General features: G+C 38.5%; 1 protein-coding gene across 10 annotated transcripts in view; it reads left to right on the top strand.

The window, feature by feature from the left end:
- OSBPL8 (oxysterol binding protein like 8) overlaps positions 1 to 21,368 on the top strand; it is a 93,499-nt gene that overhangs the window by 56,837 nt on the left and 15,294 nt on the right. For 9 of the 10 annotated variants that reach the window (XM_040593934.1, XM_040593933.1, XM_040593940.1 and 6 more), the window contains 7 exons: positions 4,858 to 4,928; positions 9,199 to 9,279; positions 10,046 to 10,147; positions 11,383 to 11,586; positions 16,154 to 16,238; positions 17,386 to 17,557; positions 19,932 to 20,166. In XM_040593934.1, the coding sequence (XP_040449868.1) occupies positions 4,858 to 4,928; positions 9,199 to 9,279; positions 10,046 to 10,147; positions 11,383 to 11,586; positions 16,154 to 16,238; positions 17,386 to 17,557; positions 19,932 to 20,166 (950 nt within the window). Of the gene's footprint in view, positions 1 to 4,857; positions 4,929 to 9,198; positions 9,280 to 10,045; positions 10,148 to 10,635; positions 11,170 to 11,382; positions 11,587 to 16,153; positions 16,239 to 17,385; positions 17,558 to 19,931; positions 20,167 to 21,368 lie in introns of those variants that run through there. The other variant, XM_040593943.1, reaches the window with a different exon arrangement.

The raw sequence follows: 21,368 nt of genomic DNA, 5'->3' as shown, positions 1-21,368 counted from the left end.
TTGTATGGTGGTTGCAAAAGCAAACATGACTGTGAGAAAATATGTAGAAGAACTTTGCTTGCTTTTCTGATTACATCAGTTTCAAAATCCATGGAGGATCTGAATTAGTTAATATGGGATTGTATTCTTAAAACCCGGTTGTCAGCAAGCTCTTGAAAATCAGTCAGTTAAAAAGACTATTGTTTCTTTTGAACTTGTTCAGTTCTTCAGAAAGAATTTTCCTTTTTCTTCTCTGTGTTTATTATATAACACCAGTATTGGTATCTCCTACTAAGTATAGCGCATAGTTCTTCTAGAAGCATTTAGTTTTTCAGCTCAATTATTCATTCTTCACAACTGCACATGCACGTCGCTAGTCAAATCAGGCTGTTCCTTGCTTTTCGTTTGAAAGTCAGTTATATTGTTGCTTGGCTTGCTGTTTCTGATTTTTTCATGCATTGTATTGCTTTTTTAACTGGTTCTTCTGTTTGTTGGAAAACAAGCCTCCAGTGGATAGTAATTCTTTTTGGATAAAATAGATCTGACATGAAAAAGTAACATGTTTTTTCTGATGCATTTTTCTCAGGTATCCTAACTGCAGATGGTATTTGTTGAGAGGTACAAAACCGGTATTTGAGATGTAGGAGATGTTACGTGTTCGATTTTTGGGTTTTCCTCTTCCCTCAGTCTTGAGTAAAGGGACAGATTGCAGGTGCAACTTTAAAGAATGATACCTGTGTTATGCTTCAAAATTGAAATATCTTTATTAAAGAGTTTTGTTTTTAAATGCACCCTTACCACAGACTTTAAGCTAGAAATCCTTTAATGCTAATCTTTCAATATATTTACTCCTCATCTTTTGTTGAAGACTATGTTTCGGAGGATTTTTTTTTTCCTTTTGGTATTGACTGCGTATTCCAGCTCAGTCTCTAAAGAAGCACTGTTCAGTTTTTTTTCTTTGATCTTGCATGTATAGAGTTCTGGTTGATCCACTTGCATGCAAGTTGTCAAGCTCTCACATCTGTCTGAAAGCTTATAATGAGGTTTTACGTAGATTGCCACCTGCAAGTTCTGAAGTACTTGCCGAGTGCTCACTGTAGGAACATACTAATGGACAGTTTCGTTGGCTTCTAAGGTCATACCATGAACGGTGGCTGGCTGTACTGGAGTTGGGATCAGCTTTCAGAGCCTGTGGAGCCTCTGATGTTAAGACATGGAAAGTCACACTGGGAGAAAGTCTGTTAAGACATAGTGTTGCTCTGAACACAATCCCTGATGTCCAGAACTGCTTTAGAGGCTATGATAGTGGAGCTTGTGTTTAAAATAAAAATACTTTTAAAAATAAATAAATAAATCCGCAATTGCCTTAATACTGGGAGCTCAATCTGCAGCTCTGAAGGTTGATTCAAATGGCATTTGCTCGCTGTGTCCTAACTCTGAAGATTGCTTTCATGATTTTAGGTAGAAAATGATAGACAAATTCAAGAGATTTAATAGAGAGGAAGTTACAGAAAGAGGCTGCATCTTCAACACCTGAAATTCTACATTGTGAAATGTGAGCTCAGGTTATCTTGTTGAAGAGTTCCTGGTTGAATTACAGGATGGGAAACAGCAAGTTAGCTAAAATACTAAGCCAAAATCCACTGCTGATAAACACTGAAAAACTTGTAACACATTATTGTTATTAAATCCTACCTCTAGTCTTTCATACCCTGGCAGTCTGTGCTCCAGACACTGTCCGATGGCTTTTTGTGGTGCAATTGTCAGTACCTCTGGAGTGAACAAAACTACCAAAGAACCAGCAACAACAAAGCATCATTTAGGGGCACAGCCTTCTTGGCTTTGCTGTTGTCTTTGTCGGAAATCCACAGAGAAATTTGTTCTTCATAACTGGTAGCAGGAAGGGAGAAAACAATATTTCTTATTGTTGATTCTGTGAATATAGTTTTTCTGTTGTTGTTTTCCTGACCAAGTATTTCCAAGGCAAAATGGATATTGTCCTCAGCTTGGGCCCATATATAGCTTTTTGTGATGTTTTAGTACAAATTTCCCTGCAGGTTTTAGTATCATACTGTTTTTGTTAGAAGAAGTAAGACTGTTTTATGGTATTGAGATCTCTCCATCTTAACAGAGGCTCCTTGGAAAATGCGTCCTTACAGTGGGGGAGGCTGTGTCTGGATCGGCACCTGAATAATGATTTATTTTTTAACATACATTTCAGCACGTGGGGAGAAAAGCTTTCTGTGTGTGTTCTGAGTGAGCATAGCCATTCTACAGAGAGGGAGGTTACGAGTGGGGTGGGGTGGGATGTGAAGCTAAGTGGCTGGGTTTCCTCACAGACCCAGATGGAGCAGTGCAGAGGCGTTCCAGGGTCTGCAGTACCCTGATTTGGGTCGGCCAGCAAACCCCTCAAACAGCCCTTTGCTCTGCATGTGGGTGAGGAAGGGAACAGTGAGTATGGTGGCATGTTTATTTAATCAGCATGCACACCTCTCAGGCTCCAGACGCAGGAAGCCAGGAGGTGAAAATCATGGAAACAGGACTGAACTTTGGTATTTGTGTCTGATTCTCTGGGTCAGAGTAGTTCTTTCAGTTCTCATTTCTGCTTGCTGGTATTGATGAAAAGTTTGGTTATGGAAATAAAGACTTATGTTTGTTAGATATAGATATGTAAAGCCCTTAAAAATGTTGTGCTTTAGAAAGCAAGCTGTGAATTACAGCTTTCCCTTTTGTAACGGCAAGCCTGACTTAGTACTTCCTTGTTGATTCCCATCACTAAGTGTTCTGTATGTGCCTATAACTACATAAGTAAAAATGGGAAAGCCATTAGAAAATGCCTGCAGTACTTTTTTGGTGGAACTGGGTTCCTAACATGGCATTTCTTTTGAGTATGAAGGTGAGGAGAAAACCTCATTACTGTGGTTCTGGTCTGTTTGACTGCCTGAGACTGGCATCAAATTTAGTAACTTTTTTGTTAACTGAGGCAGGTCTTGTCCTCTTAAGGCTTGAAGCAACCTTTGTTTTGTTTGAGCACCTGATGACTGGTACTGTAGAAAATGTACTATTGTATTTGATGTTATTTAGGAAATGTGGCTTCTGGATCATGACATGCCTTTTGGATGTTTTTTTTTTTTCTGTATTCCCTAGTGCTACAGATCTTGTGCCTGTCTACCTACTTCTTCCCTCTGGTCAAATAGTCTTCTGCATTACAGGTTTTCATCAGCTGAACAAACCGATCACAGATGGGTTGGAAGAATTTCAAAAGGAAGGGTTTAATGAACTATGCACATTAAGGCTTCTATAAAGACACATAAAAGTTTTTTTAAACACATTTAAGGTTTACATTGGGTAAACATGAAATATAATTGTATTGCAATATTTTTTTAAAAAAAATCTGGTCTGAAAAAAGGATCTCTGCAAAAGGTGATAAACATAAAAACCCAAAAGACTGATTACCCGATGAAAACTAAGAAGAATCTTGGATTTCTCATGTAACTGGAAGACCAACCTAATGCCTCTAACTCAGTGAAACTTCTCAAGATCCATATTTCTAATAGATGAATCAGTTCTGTGTTAGAGTTTCTGGGTATTGTAAGAGTGGAAGGGTGAATATACTAATTAAAAAAAAATTAAAATCCTGCTCTGAACAAACTACTCAACACTGCTACAGAGCGCTAATAATTTTTTTGTTACAGTCATAGTTTCCCCACATATACACACAGTCTCCGAAAGAATGTGAAATCAAACTGTTTCTCTGATAAATCTTATTTTAGAGATCTGAGTACCATTTTCTGTTTCAAAGCATTCTGAATGCATGCAAAGGGAAGCTCAGAAGAGCTGTTGGTGTCCATTTATGCAATTTATCTGCTGATGTAGTGCCCTCTCATGGGCTAAAGCTCTAGGGTGCCGCTGTCAGAGACATGCAAGGCTTTTCAGCTGTGTGTATTATTACTGAAATTCATGTATGACTCGTATTTGTCTGCCTTCTACCTGGAGGGCACGCAAATGATGGCTTTTTTACTTACTCAGATAAATGCATTGCAGAATTTGTTTTACTTCTGTTTATGAAAGCTTTATGCTACCACCAGCTTCTTTAAAGAAAATGGATCACTGAGATGTTGTCTTGCAGCCAGAGTTGAGTATTTTTCCTTGAGAGGATGCTAAGTTCTCAGTATATGTTCGGTAGCACATAGCAGCTGCACAGCAGCACTAATGCCAGTTGTGACTCCCTTTTCCATTGGCACACTTATACTGGCTACAGCCATTGTCTCGCTTTGCTTTTTGGATACTGGGAAAGTGTGGCGTTTGTACTGTGAGTCATTCACAGAAGATAGATGTGGAATTTTGACGACTGTCTTAATATAAAGCCTTGTAGTTCTGCTTATGCAGCATCAAGTTGAAAGTAAAAATTCAAGCTTAACATAAGTAACTTTTTTCATTCTCTTGCAAAAAATTGACTGGTGATCTTAATCAGTGTTTTAGATTGGTTTTCATGTAGGTGGTATTTAACAATTATTTCTAGCTACAGAAAAGAACAAACCAAAAAAGGTTTGTTTTATTTAGTATTCTTCTCTGTGCATGCATGTATGCAGATAGTGAAGCATGAGAAGATCAAAGGACAAAAGTTTGCACGCCAGATTTACGGTTTGTTAGGCTATTGGATTGGGTGCAGCACCATCCAAATACAGGGGACTGTTCTTGCCTCTTAGTGGCTATTAAATTAGTTTATATTGTAGCTAGCTGGTATGTATATGTTGTTTGATAATCTGATTTGCTTGCACTTCATGCTAAACACAATTTGCAAATTTATTGCAAAGGCCATCTCATAAAATGTTAATGTCTTCAAATCATTTGCAACTATGTTGTGTTTTCTTTTAGGTTTTGACAAAGGGAAAGATGATGTGTCACAAAGTAAGGAGGATACAGCACATACTATGTCAAAAAGTAAGGTAAGGAAAGCAACCTTCTAATCTGGCTGGAAAATATCAGTGTGTAAAGGAGTTCTGCATTTTTTATTAAATGCAAATGCATGTAACTTGTATTCTTCAGATTCAGTAAGAGATAAAGATTACGTGAAAATCTGCAGTTCAAAATACTGAAAATGTAATGTGGAGTCTTCTCACTGTCATCTTGGGGTGGGAGGTTGCCTCGCCAAATGTAATGATGGGTGAAGGCCAACTCTTGCTACAGAACAGAATTTAAAATCCTTTTAAGCTGTCGGTGAAGAGGCTGTTCACTGAGCTGTAGTAAATCTGCTTATAAGAATGTTAAGGAAACTGTAATTGGAAAAGGTTCAGTTTATTGGCTTAAATTGCCAGAATAAAACATAGCTAAGTGTACTGTTACCCTGTCTGTACCTCAGAATTTAAGTATAAGGGCCCATTTTGTTGAGGCAATGAGAGTGCAAAGGAAAGCATGCTTAGTAGAATATTAAACGAAGTATAATTGCTATGCATGTTTATGCTTTGTGGTAGTCTTGATAATAGAAATGGAAAAGGCAGGAGCCAGGGAAATCCATAATCATCATTGTGTAGTCCCAAGAAGGAAAGAACTCACTGAGATGCAGTGAAAACTGAGAACGTCCAAAGTGGACTTGGGAGATGGACACTGCAGCCACCAAAACCGTATCACCTTGTGGTGGCTAAACTTCAAAAAGATAGAAAACATGAACTACCTGGGCAACCAAGAAGGCTCTTTTTATGTAGCAATCCCAGGTCTTTTTTCTCCAGAGCTGTGTTTTGTTCTGATCACAATTATTTACACAAGTAGTTTGCACCAGTGCTCTTACTGAGAATAAAATGTTCTTTTCTGATCGTGTTGAAATAGTAGGTGTGGGATCAGAATTTGTGTAAAAAAGTTATTGTAGCAGCATAGAGAAAAATCTACCATAGCTATCTTTTTCCTTTCCCAAATCCTTTAAAATTTGTAGGTTACAGTTATAGAACCTGTCAGTTTTAGGACATTGTAGGCCACTCTGATGCAACCTTCTTTATTTGTTAGCCTGTTGTAACTCTTTAAAGTGCTTGAACGTTTTGGTCAGCAGAAGTGCCTGGCATGTCAATGTACTGCATTTTTATCTGGCAATATTTATGTATTTAGAATGTGGAATTCCAGAAAAAAAGATTTTTTCAATTCAGTGTTGTCATAAAACAGCTGTCTCTTTCTTTTTAACACATTAAAAATTAAAGAGAAGAGGGAAAGGCTGCATTTTGCAGAGGGGGGATGTTGTATATCATTTGATCGCTGAATGGAGTACCTAAGTTTACTGGTTTTATTTAGACATTGCGACAGGGTAGAGTTCAAAGGCTTTAAATTACCCAGCTGTGTGTTTCTTCTGTTTCCTGCTAGGATGTCCGCTGGTTTTTTTAGAGGCAAATATGGTAACAGGCACTTAAACAGATTGTCAGGGTGCAGCAGGCGTGAGCTCTCTACAGGAGGAGGCAAGGACCAGAGCTGAACACAGCTGACTGGCGAGGGGAACGGGGGAGAAGCCTGCTTCTTACCACTCTCGTGCACAGCTCTTGCAATAGCTCTGCTGCAAGGCTGGCACTGCTGTCTGTCAGAGCTGGCCTGGTGCAGGCAGCTGCACCCCTAGGAGACAGAGGGATTGCACTCGAAGTCTTGTCAAAATTTTTTCTGTGGTGTTTCATGTGTCAGAGCCTTAGAGAAAAACATTAAGGAGATATTGAAGTTAGTGAAAGTGACTTACAAGATTATAGCAGCGTTTCCCTGTTTAAATGGTGTCATCAGAATTGCACTGGAGTGAGCAGATTAGTTTCTGCAGCTGATGCTGCAGTTTTGTGGTGTGTAGCTAAGCATTTCAAGCTCTTGGTGTCTTACATCTGACTTGGAATCAAAAAATTTTGAATCTTCCAGCTTTACTGCATCCTAGAGCCTCACTTCTCAGGGAGATCAAGGAAACTTTCTTTACCGTCCAGCTTGCTTCTGATAGAAATATTTATGTTGGCCCAGAAACCTCTAAATCCTTTTTTACTTGGAAATCAAGTTAATACTCTCTCTTTTAACTTGGATTTATTTCAGACTGTATTAATCATTTATCTTTGACTATCCTTTTTTTTTTTCTTTTCCTTATATGTAATTTTCTTGGTTCTTGCCTTTCCAGGATCATAAGTTTTTCTGTGCTTTGCTGTTGCTTTTGTATCTTTCTGCTGTGAAAGATGAGGCCAATATTCCTGCTTCTCCTAATACATATTTTTCTTCATCTGTATTTTTGCAAATACCGCATGTGGGGCTTAATAAGACTAGTGGTTCCTTTATAACCCACAAATAAACTTCAGGCTAATAGGAGGTGGTAACTGTCTGTCACAGCTAGTGGGGATGAAGTAGCAGCCCTTCTTTCTGTCTGGATGGAAAAAGCAGTGATGTGACTTGCCCCGTACATGGTACTGAATGTACCGCACTGGGAGTTGCAGTAGGTTCTCTTAAAATGTTGTCATCTTTCAAATTTTGACCCCATCCACTTTGTGTGGATGTAACACTGAGAAAGTTACTAGCTTAAACACATACAAATCACTCATCTGTCTCGCAGTCTGCTGGACAGGTAAACGTGGACCTTGACTCAGTGTTAGGTTAGTGAGCTTTAAATCTGAGATACTGGGAAAATGAGGTTTTGTAACCTGCGATAGAGGTTTGGGGCTTTTATATGCATGACCTCTACTTTGCATTAGCTTTCTGTTAGTGAGCAACTAGAATATTCATGAACGTTTTGCTTAAGTTGCTCCATTATAGCTTGCATAACGAGTTCATTACCTCTTCTTATGTGACAGTGATAAGCATTTTTTTCCTCTTCTGTTATTACATTTGAAGTACTGTATTTCCTTCAACTTCTAGACAGAGGAATTAAATTTCAGGCTTTACATTTATCTTAAAGCTAAATTTTGAGTGTTAAGAATATATCTTTAACACAAAATGAAGAGGTTTCCTTCATTTTTTCGAGATGTATATGGAAGGTAGAGAATATTTGCTTATCGTTGAAATGATTTTGAGATAAAATTACTTTTTGCCAGTTATTGCACACATCTTCGGCACTACCTATCTAAGTAAACTCCTGTAAAGTCTTAGTTCTGAACTAAAAGCATCAAAGTAGGATCAAAGTTAAATTGCTTTGTTCCTCTTGTAAATGTTTAATTTTTGTTTCTTTGGCTTGAGCAACTTGTGTGTTAAGAGTGCTCAAGTGCACTGTTTTTATTACTGCAAGTCAATTTTCTCAAAAATTGCATATTTTTTACGGGCATTTTATAGTATTCCAAAATAAAAAAATTGGTGAAAGTCTATTGCATTGTGGTCTGAGATTTGAAATGACTGGTCATAAATGTTGAACAGCTAGAGAAGCAGTTTTCATAAACTGTCCTTGAATTTACACAGTTTAGAAGGTTGTATTGATTTTTTTCTCTTTTTTTGACTAGGCAGGAACTTTGAGTCCATCAGGCTTATGTTTCAGTGCACAAAGAAATGCAACTCTGTAATTTATCTGAAGCTTGTATATAGTGGATACCTACTCAGTGTTGTCTTGCAGTAGGAATGACATAACTCTGTGATACTTTTTTTTTTTTTTTTAAAGCTCTATCCCAAGGTGAATATTTGGTGGCTTTAGTTCCCTTTCAACTAGTAGGCAACAGATGCCAAGTAATAAACTTTGAACCTTACAAGAAGTGGGGAGAGGTAGGAGGGGAGAAATCATGTGGTGCTGAGGCAGCATATTGTCCTGCCATGAGCAAGGACTTGGGTTTCATGAACAAAACTGAGTCTCATTACCCTGTCTGTCGCCACTGTGAGCTTCTCAAAGACGACTTGCGAAGTAATCAGAGTGTGGGATTAGGGAGGAAGGAGCAGAATGAGTGCCATCAGTGGTCAGTTGTACTCTGATGATTTATAGAGCACTGAATGCTAGATTGAAGAGGCTGTATTTTCCTCCATGGGTCACGGGGTAAGTGCCTCTGTAGCAATCCATTCAAAGAAGCTCCATGAAAACTCCATAAATAGGTGGTCAACAGCTCATGTTACCACTTGTGGTTTGTTTTTTGTGGGACATGGTGGTGGTGATTTTTATTAAGTGGAGAAACAATAGAGAAGTGAGTGGGAATGGGAACCTTACAAACATAACTGTGTGCTTCAAACACTTTCTAAAGTGCCTGCAATAGTAACATATCCTTGCATCTGTCACTGTCATTTATTTATTATGTGTTTTGTGAATTTCAGTCTGAATCCAAGCTTTTCAATGGCTCTGAGAAGGACATCTCTTTATCTTCAAACAAACTTACGAAAAAAGAATCTCTCAAGGTGAATTAATTTCCATGTAACTTCTCATAGACTATAAATGCAGTCACATAGTTTTTTAACATATTTTCTAACAAGAAGACAAAAATGCCAACTAGTGATAAGACCTAAGTATTGTGAGAAGTTGTGGTGTTCATTCTTTTCAAATCTTATTGTGCTGTTACTTGAGTATGGGCTTCTATAATGCGATCTTTAAGATGGCACAAGATTATAGGATAATTCAGGTTGGCAGTGTCCTCAGGACACCTACAGGCAATGAAATGACCAACTGAATGATCAGTTACAATTTGCAATCAGTACCTGTGGTTTTTCTACTGCCTTCTTTCCCCTGTGTTGTGACAAGATACACTGCTGCAAATTTGTACTGGGGATGGAAAAGAATTGGTGGGTAAAGACTACTGATCAGATAATGTACCTATAAATCTTAATCTAGCCCACATACAGTTTTGTACTTTACACCACAAAAGGAAGCGGGGGAGAGGGTTTGGTTGATTTTTTTCCGTCTGTGATTCTAACAGGATTTTAAAGTCCTCAGTAGCAAATTGCAGAAGAATTTGAAATTAGTTATGTCATAGCTGCTCTTGAAACAGACCATGAAAGAGTTCACACCTTGAAGTCGAATACTGTGTTTTAAAGCTGCTACTTTGTATCTGTTTTGGAAATTGAATTTAGTAGGTTTTTCCTCAGGTTGTATTGATCAGTATCTTTTTGTGCTCTGATTGCTGGCTTATGGCTGTGGCATTGTAAATATTTTTATTATTATTTACAGGTTCAAAAGAAAAATTACAGAGAAGAAAAGAAGAGAGCTACAAAAGAGTTACTTAGCACTATCACAGACCCATCAGTTATTGTTATGGCTGACTGGTTGAAGGTCAGAATCCAAGTGTGAAACCTGAGTTGAAGGTGTAGCAGTTGCTTGCTGCTTTCTGACCAGAATAGAAAAGGCTCTGTCTTTTACTTGCTGTTAATGTTTTTCTACAAGCACAGCAGCCATTAATTGCATCCCAGGGTCTCTGTGCTCAAATCCTAGGGGAATAAGAGAGGAACCTAACTCACACTTACTGCAGTCACCGTAGTCATATGCATCTTGTGTGTATAGCCATTAACTGCAGACAACTTGGCTTTATGGTTCTTTTGCCCTTTTTATTTTACACTTTGAATTGAAGCTCTGTTACATCCATAACAATAGTGAAAATGGTTCAGTCATATTAGGTAATCGAATACAGATTTCTTTCTGTATTTCTGGTAATTTTCCTTTCCTCTCTTAAGAACTAACTGCCCTCTAATAATGGTACAAAAGGTGAGGAATTGATTTCTCAAAGACAGCAGCAGCAGTCATCAGCTTTAGTGTGGTTTATATATTTGTATATAATACCTTAAATTTGTAAATATATTCCTTGGAAATTGTACAAGAAAAAAAGATCTGTTACCCATTTTTATAATTAGCTTCAAACAGTAGTTTGTCTGGAAAAAGTTTCTCCAGTTCTTGCAAAAATCAATGTAAATGGGCCAAAACATAGCTCAGAGGTCAAGTTGGCATTCAGTTCTGCAGACACAGAAGTAATTAAAATATCCAGAGTTGACAGAATTGATGCAAGCAGTCTAATCAAATTTGCAAATCCAGGGACTTCAAAAGATCTTGTATTTCACATATGGGTGGAAGCTAACAGCTGTTATAAGAGATTTTGTCTAAGAAGTTCACATACATCTGAGTTATTTTGTGAATATCCAGTTTTTCTTATCAGATGTCCTGTTTTCAGAGGAGCTCTCTTTCCAAAGATTATCCTATTGTCATGCTAGTGATAAAATATATTTCAGATAGGAAAATTCATGAAGGTTTCAGATGAATTCTTATACTTCCCATGTCTGGATGTGTGTATACCCATTTTTAGAGTAAGTATTCTTCAAGAAAGAAAAAAAGGTTGAGCACTGAAATTGTACCTTAGGATTGTCTTTGATAAACCTGGATAAACTTTTGATAGACCTAATAAACTTTGCTTGAAATAAAGCCTTATAAATAATTTCAATTTTAATTTTCATTTTGTTAAGGAAGATGGTTTTGGTATTGGCTTTGCTGAGATACGACTGTAACTATTTATCTTCTAGATTCGTGGTACCTTGAAAAGCTGGACCAAGCTGTGGTGTGTACTGAAGCCGGGAGTGTTGCTTGTTTACAAAACCCCCAAAAATGGCCAGTGGGTAGGAACAGTGCTCCTGAATGCTTGTGAACTCATTGAGAGGCCTTCTAAAAAAGATGGCTTTTGCTTCAAACTTTTTCATCCTTTGGAGCAGTCCATATGGGCTATAAAGGTTAGTGGTAGCATATATGGTTCTTAATGGATGACTAGTGTTAGCCAACTATGAGTAAAGGCAACCTAAAACAGATGAACTGCATTTTCTGTTGTAACTTTAATGGTTTGTTTATTCTGAATATAAGCCTTTAACATCTAGTCGTCTTCATCACAAAAAGTATTCGATTTGTGCTGCTCTTTATACTTAAATAGCTTCAGAAGTGTGGTGTGCAGAGGGATGCCATTAAAGAGGTTAATGCCATCACTAGCAATCATGTAAGCAGAAGGAATGAGTGTATAATGTTCTATTTTACATCAGTCAAATCTGGGAATTTAGGAGGGAAGTGATTTTCCAAAGTGAAAGAGTTGAGATGTGTTATAAACATTTATTGGCTTCCAACCCTATATTCATGTAATAAAATGTCAGTGTAACTCAATTTGCTTGTAAGAGTAGAAATCTGAATGACTTGCTTGTGCAGTAATAGCTTATATTGTAACATGTTAGCCAATTGTGTTCCTTTTCAGCTACAGTTTTAGGAAGATAAATGTTTTCCTTCAATTCTGATGTCTGTTTGCTTTGTCATACGTGGCATAAGATTGTGAGTAGCTCTTATCTGCAAGTGTTGAAAAGCACAGTGTGTTCTGCACAGAAAAGGTTTACTTGTTTCTTTTAAGAATCTCTAATGTTTGTTCATTGTTTATGATCCAGTAAACAAACTATTGTAGTCCTTGTTTTGTGTTTGCATATGGAGAAGGGGGTGTGGAAGCACAGCACAAGTGAATGTAATTACCTCCTGAAATGACATCTTCCTTTAGATGAAATTACTGTACATTATTAGGACCCTTATCATAATAAATTAATTATACCCTCTGCAACATACATCTTAAGATAGCTACTAATTGTGAGATTGTATCTTCTGAATCTTAAATTGATATAGAGGTACTGTCACATGTATAGAAAATGCTGCATTGATTTTTGTCTTATCTCAGACTGGGAAGTCAGTCAGCTAGTATAATTCCTGATGTTTGTTTGTGGTCTTTCTGAGTTATCATCATTATTAATGTTACCTAAATTTATCAAACTTAGATCAAATCTATTGTAGTTGCTTTGGAATGATTTAATATTGCTTAGGAGAACTTTTCACTAATTAGCGGTAATCACACATTTGCAGAACACAAACTTCATATCCTTTTTCAAAGCTCTACAAGGTTTGGTGTTAATGTGCTATAATTATGTATGATCATGTATACATAGATTGCAGAGTGGTGGCCTGTCTGCAGAAGATGACAAATCAGTCTTATATTTCTTTATTGCTTGGCAATGAGAAATGGATTTGTTTGTTTTTTTAACTAGATATTTAGAATTTAGAGGACATGCCCCACCAGATTTTTACTTTTTTAAGGTAGGTCAAATTTTGAACCTGAACAAGTTGATATTGTCCATTCTAAATGTGCTGAGAGCTGGAGTGGCGTTTGTTCATTTTGGTATGGCTATTTGCAGTTGAGAATTACTGAATTTATTTAGATGAAAGGCCTTGAAGTTTGAAACCTTTTTCTGCCTTTTTTTACCTAGTCAATTATAAAGTTTTAATTACAGATTTATTATCATGAGACAAACTTTTGTAAGTGTAATCGCAATTGACTGATTGACAGAGTAGATTTACCAGAACCAGCCAGGAGCCTAAGGCAAAATGAGCCTTGTTTGCAGTCAGTGCAGGAAGATGACATTGCAAGAAATGCTTACACAGGTATAAGTACTGCAGGAGATTTTCTCACTTGAGCATACTTCCCATAGTGTGCCCTTCCTACAGACTGCAAATTCCCTTCTGCAGTAGTTTGTGGCCAGTCACTTCACATGCTCCCTTAAGCCTGTTGCTGTGGTCTTTGATATTCCTCCTGCACTCTGAGGTAGCTGATGCACTGTACCTTGTTCTGTCCTCTTCATGTGCCTGGTCCTGATGCCATTTCAGTCTTCTGAAATCAATAGCTAAAAAAGTTACTGCGAATAATTTTTCATGAGTAAATTTAGTCAAGTGTGACTGCTTATCAGTCATTCATTGCTTTCTTTGAATGTTCATGGCATTTGAGTTTTATTGGCATGAATATTCTGCAGGAAGTGAACTTCAAAGGTTTTTTTAATCTAGTGGAATTTTTAACTTGCCCATTACCTTGTATTGGAGTAGCTGTACCATCATTCTGCAGGAACAGAAACAATTCAAATAAAATCACCTAACAAATGGAAACTTGTGTCTCATGTACAGAACACTAAAATCTTGGGAATTGATTTTGAAACCACAATGGGTGATACCAAAGAAAAAACGTTCAGTGCTTTTGGAACAGTGATCAATTAGAGGAAATGAAGATCTATGAGCTTGTTATAAGTTATTCCGAAACAAGTCAGCCTTCTTAAATATTAGCTGCAAATTATTCATTGTCTCAATCAATGTATTGTCAAAGCACCTACGGAAGTATAGCTTGCTTGCATTAAAAATAAAAAAAAAAATCCCAAACACCAAAACTACACTTCATCTCTACTTTGTACCGAACAAGTATAATGTAGTGTGCCCTGCGTGCCCACAGTATAACCCTAAAGGGCAGATCTCCTGGGCAGAGGCCTGCCCTTAGTCTATGTCCTATGACATGAGAGTTTCGAGGATTTGTGATGGCTGAGGTCTCTGCACTGCGCCGGTGCACCCATGGTGCCACAGTCCCCTCTGTGCCATGTCCCAGCACCTCTCCCACCCCTGCCTGGCGTGGCACTGTGCTGTGGTGCTCTCCCCTTCTCAGGGACCTGGTGAGATTGGAACCTTTTCCCTGCCTGCCCACCCTCGGGGCCAGGAGTGCATGGGGTTATCCCTCCTGGTCCTTGTTACCCGCTAACTCCTCATCCCCCATGACACTGCTTCACCAAAGACTTTTCGTAGGCACACCTTTCTGTCTCCGAGGGGGACTGAGGTTTGGAACCTTGTTTCTAACACCCAAGTTGCTGTTAGTCTATGCTGACTATTGAGGAGTTTCTAAACATCATTTACACCAGCACTAGCTTGCCTGTATTGCTATTTAAGTGCCACCAAGACTCCTTGTTACCTGCCTCTTGCCCTCAGAAACGTTCTGGCTGTTTCATTGCTTGCTTCTAAAATATCTGCCTTTATCTGCTTTTGCTCAAAACTTCTGCTGGCTTTCCAGTTCCCTCTTCTAAGCCTTGTATTGGCTTTTCATTAGGCTGCTCTGGGGGAAATTGGTCAAGACCAAAATGTGTTAACTCATCAGTTAGGCAGGCTTAACTCAGCTTTCAACAATAGCTTCGAGTATGTTTAATACAGCCCTCTTTGCCTCTCAGTTGTCTTAAAGTTACCATAGGTAAACTTTTTTTGAAGGGGCTTTAAAATGGTTGTTTAGCATTTTATTCCAAAATGAAGCTTGACAGAAGTGGAAAGGTCTTTTGGATTATTTTTTTTTCATTTGGAATGTGAAGAACTTCATAGTGAAAATTAAACGTTGGCATTTCACATACTCTGTGTGTCTTTTGGCCATATGTCATGGTGTTCTGCTGATACCCTTTATAGAGAGACTTAAGCATCTGAATGTCTTTTATGGACACGAGCATCATCTTGGGTTTTTTTCTTATTTAAATGCCAAGCCTGCAGTTAGGCACCTAAATATTTTTGTGGAATTTACTGTATCAGTGGAGAGGCTGAAGGGAAGAAGGAAGGGAGCAAAGGATGAGTGGTTTCTATAGCAATACATAGTGTTTGGGTGGGAGGAGTTATTTCTGTTTTATTTAAGTGTTGATGGACTCATCTGTCTTCTGAGGACAGGCAAAAATGGCAATTCTGGAGCATAGGATGCTGCTGAGACACCAAAGATTGTCACATAAAATAAGCGTGAAATGGATTGGTGACAAACGCCTCTCATTCCCTGCAAGGATTTGGCTTGCCCTTGTGTCTCTGTGCTATGAACTGTGGCTGGAATTGTAGGAATTGATAGGAACCTTTGCTCTCGTCGAGAACGAATGGGTCTGGAGGGGGAAGAGCAAGTTGCTGTGCAAAAATGAGGTTTTCCATGAGGCAGCATTTGTTGTAAATCAAGTCTCTCAAAGCACCCCACAGACGTCTTTTCTTTTGCTTGCTTTCAGCTGAAATACTTAGCTGAAGAGGAAAAGCTTGTCCCTTGTGATCTCTCTACACCCATCTGCAGGAATCACTGGACAGTGAGGGTGACTCCCCCATGACATTCCTCTTGATGCTTTTATTTTCTTGCTATAAGTAGCATCAGCAGAACATTTCGAAGTTATTATGTCAAGTATGATTTACAAGAAGAAAAAAAAACCAAACACAAAAATTACTTTAATCCCAAAGACCATTCTTTTTAAAGTGGGGTTGAATTGGGAGCTATACTTAGAATGAAGTCTTTGAAGAAGAAATCCAGTAAAAGAGGGCTGTCCACCTTTCCATTCATGTCTTCATTAGATGTTGCTGAGTGACAGTAAATAGCCCGGCAGTGTGTCAGCTTGTTATTATGTTGAATGATAAACTGTAAAAGTGAATAAAATATCTGATGCTTTTGCTTGTTTTGTGTATTTAAAGGGTCCCAAAGGTGAAGCAGTTGGTTCTATAACTCAGCCATTGCCCAGCAGTTATTTGATCATTCGAGCCGCTTCAGAATCAGATGGTAAATAGATATTTGTGCTTTTCTGCAGTGACAGCAGTTAGTTATTAGAAAGAGATGGTTTCAGTTGTCTTACCACATCTGTTGCAGCACTGTGATTGCAGTTTAATCATTGTTAACGTTCTCCCTTAACTTAGTGCATTAAGCTATGTTGGTACTAGTAGTTTCTCATGGTTATTAAAGGAAAACTTTGACCTGCAGAAACTGTCTTTGAATTCCTTGCAGTTGTCTTGCACTGGCTGGGTAGAGAAGGGGGAAGGGGTTAGTTCAGATTTAACTATATTAATGTATGTCTAAATACTCAGACTAGTCCCTTTCTAAAGTGCTAATGTGGACATTCTTTCTAATGGAAGCACTTGTGTATTATAAAGTACAGCAGCTGCATACAGTTCCAGTAGTAAAAATTCCCTTAAAATATAGTTTTGTAACTCTCTTAATCACTGGGAAGGTGGTGGTCACCATCAGTGCAACCATCTTCAAAGGTTACAACTGGAAACAAAATTTAAGACTGTAACATTTCTAGCAGCTGCTTTCGTTCTACTGGTTAATTAAGCATACTCCTGCCGTCTTTAAAAATAGGACTATAAAAAATTGCTTTCTGTATTGAAAAATGGATTAGATAAATGGAAAGGAAAAAATAAGGAATGGAAAGAACACATAAATTCATTTAGGTTTTGCAAAAAAAAAAAAAAAAGAATATCTGCTATTTTATATTGAGATGGCATTTATATGCTATCAGAGATCATTTTCCACATTGTAATTGTACTACATAAGTAAATGTTACCAACTGATGCAGTTACTTAGTCTTCAAAATGACAGAAGGGCTGCAGGCAGCTTTGGAGGAATTCAACAGTCAGGGCCTGGGCAGAACCATACTTGCACTCAGGAAGAAATGCTGGAATATGCTGGAACAGAATCATGACTTACCTTGCTTATCCTACCCTGAAGCATCCATTGTACCAGAGCTGGGTAGTTGTGAGTTGTTTCTGCCTCCGTCAGATTATAAAATCCAGTGTATGTAACATGGAACAACTCTGAAATGTGTTTTCAAAGGCAATGTAAGCAGACCCAGGATTGTGAAATTAGGAAACTGAAGTTGTGTAGTTCAGTTAATTCTTAAGTTTTAGTCTAACAATATATTTATCTTTAGGCAGGTGTTGGATGGATGCTTTGGAGCTGGCACTGAAATGCTCAAGTTTGCTTAAACGTACAATGATTAGAGAAGGTAAAGAACATGATTTGAACTCTTCAGCAGACAGTACTCATGTGTCTCTCTATGGTCTGCTTCGTGCTAACAACTTGCACAGTGGAGAAAACTTACCGTAAGTGAATGAATTGCTAAACCTGGTTGTCCTTTTGGCAGAACTTTGTAGTTGTAACTTCTTCACAGGGAGAATCTCTTTCTAAGGTTGCAGTTCTTCTTGCTCCTGAATTCTCTTTGTATGTCTTATTTGCACTGTGGTTTATATTTTATGTGGATAAAACAAAAAACAACGCCTTTTTTCCAGCAAGGTGGATACAGAGGGAGGTTTGGCTCAAGGAACTCAAAGTTGAGTATCGTATCAGTAAGTTTAAGTACTCAGTTAAACTATTAAAGTTTTAATTCTTTGTATCCTGATCTCATATTAGCTTCACCTTAAAATAAGTAGTTTAGTACATGTGACAAAAGTCATTAGATGTGAACATAAGTTGCTGTTCTTTGGTTAAAGAAATTAATAATCATATTTATTTAAATTGGTTTCAGCATGTCTCAGCTTTGAATCATCGGATGGTTGAATAATGATTCACTCACCCTACTATTATATAAAATGAAATGCACATAAGTTGAATTATCTGGTATCACTTGGTATGTAATATCTGAGTGCCCTTGAGTAACTCAGTTTATTTCAATAAATACTTTCAGCCAGATTTTGGGGAGCTTAAGCTTTTGTAGAAATACATTATTAAACAAGCATGGTGAACAAATGGTGTTTCCAAACATTCCAATTGTGGTACCAAAGTGTATTAGAAAATAGAAAAGATTTAGTCCATTATTTGAAATAACTGGATCTGAAGCCTGCACAGTTTCTCTCAGTAATCTTCTACCAATTTGATGCACTTTCAGGTGGTTGTAAATTTATTTCAGGTAAATCCTCCTAGCGGGGAACATTTAGCTGCCCATCTGCTTTTTCTGTGTGGGCAGGAATTTTGTACTGCTGTACAGAGTATGCTCCTGTATTTGAGATAAAGACCCAGACTGGGAGAAATGCAATTCTCTCTGACATAGATCGTCTGAGAAAAGCACAGCAAAGGCACGTCACCGCCCCGGGCCCAGATTCAAGGCCCTATACAGGTGACCAAGCAGGCTCTGCTACAGCTTTGCTCCTTCTTTTACCTCATGGAAACAGTGAAGCTGCTGCGTACAGTTCAGCTGGAGGCCTGTACTCATGAATAGTAGCTTAATATCAGCAGCTGGCCCAGATTATAATTACAGCAGTTAGCCGCAACTGTTAAATTTATGGTTTAATTAAGTAGATCTTTGGTCATAGTGTATTCTGAGAGTATTCAGTATGCTTAACTATCTAAGCAACAAAACCTGCAGACCTGGTTTAATGGTGTTGGCAGGAGCGGGAGAAGAAAGGTGAAAGCAATTTTCGCTTCAGCGGAGAGGTAGCTCGGAAGGGCAGGGCCAGGGGGCATGTAGTGAATGGGGCTACATCTGGCTGGCAACCAGTTGCCCGTGGTGTTCCTCAGGGCCCAGTCCCAGGGCCTGTTTCGTTCAGTATTTTTGTTAGCAAGTTTGATGATAGTACCGAACTGGGAGGTGCTGTTAACTCTCTGAGGGGACAGGAGGCCTTGCAGAGGGATCCAGATAAATTAGAGCATTGGGCAATCATCAATGGCATGAAATTTAACAAGGCCAAATGTCAGCTTCTGCAGCTGGGACAGAGTAAGACTGGACACAAGTGTAAATTGGGAGAGGAGTGGTTGGAGACCCCAGCACTGCGTGGCTCTGGGGTGCACTGGATACACCTTGAGTGTGCTGTGTGCAGTTCTGGGCTCCGTAATTGTAAAAAGGCTGTGAAGGTCCCCGAATCAGTCCAGGGGAGGGCAGCAAAGCTGGTAAAAAGGCTGGAAGAAATGTCCTGTGAGGAGTGGCTAAAGGACTTGGGGTTTGTCTAGCTTGGAGAAAGAGGAGGCTGAGGGGCAACCTCACTGTTCTCTCCAGCTTCCTGAGGAGGAAAAGTGGAGAGGGAGGTGCTTCTCCTTGGTGTCCGTTCCCAGGACTCGTGGGAATGGCTCAAAGCTGCATCAGGGGGTGTTCAGAATTGACGTTAGGAAATGTTTCTTTACTGAGAGGGTTCCTAGGGAGGTGGTTGATGCCCCAAGGCTGTCAGTATTTGAGACAGTTAGACAATGCCCTTAATAACATGCTTTAATTGTTGGTCAGTCCTGAAGAGCTGAGGCAGTTGGACTAGAAGACCGTTACAGGTCCCTTCCAATGGAACTATTCTAAACTTGCCGTGTTTGACAGTTCAGTGAGAGGAGTACATTTTATATGTCTGCAGCAAAGTGAATTTGATGTTGCTGCCATATCAGGCTCTATACTGGCAATTTTAGTGTGTATTTTATTAAGATCCTGGTTTAGAAACATGAAATTGTGTGAAGCTGAAGATTCATTTAGCTTTCCTTTTTTTTTCTTCTTTTTTTTGGTAGGTTAAATGACAGTGAAATTGAAAGGCATCACTTTAAAGATCAAGATATGTACTCTGACAAATCCGATAAGGAAAATGACCATGACCACGAGGAATCTGATAATGATGGATTGGGGAAAAGCGAAGAAAGTGATAGTGACACATCAGAGCGACAGGATGATTCTTACATTGATCCAGAACCAATTGATGTCAAGGAAACTACTTATTTAGAACAGAGTCATGAAGAACTTGGGGAGGTAAAAGTGCTGTTAATGCGGTGAACAAGCAGCTTCTTCAAATAGCAAGCTGATATTTTAGGGGTCAGACTATGCTTGAAAGCTGACTTGCAGGATTGTCTTTCACGTTTTCAGCAATAATGGGGGAGAAAGTTCTGTTTACCCATGTTACACTCTGCTTTTCCAGCCTTGTGCTTGTGGGTTTTTTTTTTTTACATTTTTTTAGATTTTTACAAAGGTCATGAGACTGTCTGCAATAGCTCAGACAGAAGGTGCTCAGTTTGAAAGGGCCACCTGGAGCAGAAGTTGACCATATCTACCTGTCTTTTTGTTTGGTTGATTGGTTTTTTTTTTCAATTGACTTACTCCTGTTCTTTTCTTCAAGTAAAAATCTTCAAGTTGAAGATTGTAATTCAAGCTGGCATGTCTTTTTCTACTGCAAGAGAGGAGTTAAGCAGCCATGGGGTCTCCAGAATTCAGTGGAAGGCTTGCTCTGTTTCAGATGTCACCTTGCATGCTAATATGATGCCCTAGAGCTCACATTCCACTTCTGCAGGTTGTCTTATGTATCTTCACAGGGATTTGTATGTTTTACTTGCTATAAAGATAACCAAAACTTTAGTAACAGAAATTAAGATAATTTTTTTTCATAAATCTCCCCTTTCTACAAGTGCTAACTATGGGATTATTTTTTTTTAATTTTTTTTGTCTTTTTTTTAATGTCTTTGGGGCATAAATACTTTGTGCTTTATTGCTCTAGAAGAAACAGTAGTTTAAGGAAAGTTGAAGAGTTTAAGTTAACAATAAATTATTGAGTGTGTGTTAGAACTGTTCTGGAAAAAGGGATGGGTTTCCTACAATTTTTGCTTTTGATTTCAGAAACTGTAAGGAAGAACATATCCCTTCTTGGACAGAAAGGAGCGTATTGGAGTGTGGCTGCTGGTTTTGCTCACTTACCCCTAAGTAGTGGTTTTCTTTATGGAAAACCACTCATACTGTTGACTGGTCATGGCAGTGAGAAGCATAAACATGGCAGCTTTCGTAGTGGGGAAAACGTGGTAGAATGAACAGCCCTTTGCTATATTAAATTCTGCACATGAGAACACAGGGTAACGTACTTGATGCCTAGGAAAGGACTAAGGGAGGATTTCTGAACAACATTCTACCTAAAATTTTTCTGGTTTATGGCCGATGAAAACAAATGTGTTTTTTAATGTTGAAGA

Source organism: Falco naumanni, chromosome 5, assembly GCF_017639655.2.
Source record: "Falco naumanni isolate bFalNau1 chromosome 5, bFalNau1.pat, whole genome shotgun sequence".
Lineage (NCBI taxonomy): Eukaryota > Metazoa > Chordata > Aves > Falconiformes > Falconidae > Falco > Falco naumanni.
The sequence above is the reverse complement of the archived record's forward strand: the minus strand, read 5'-3'. Positions and strand labels throughout refer to the sequence as shown.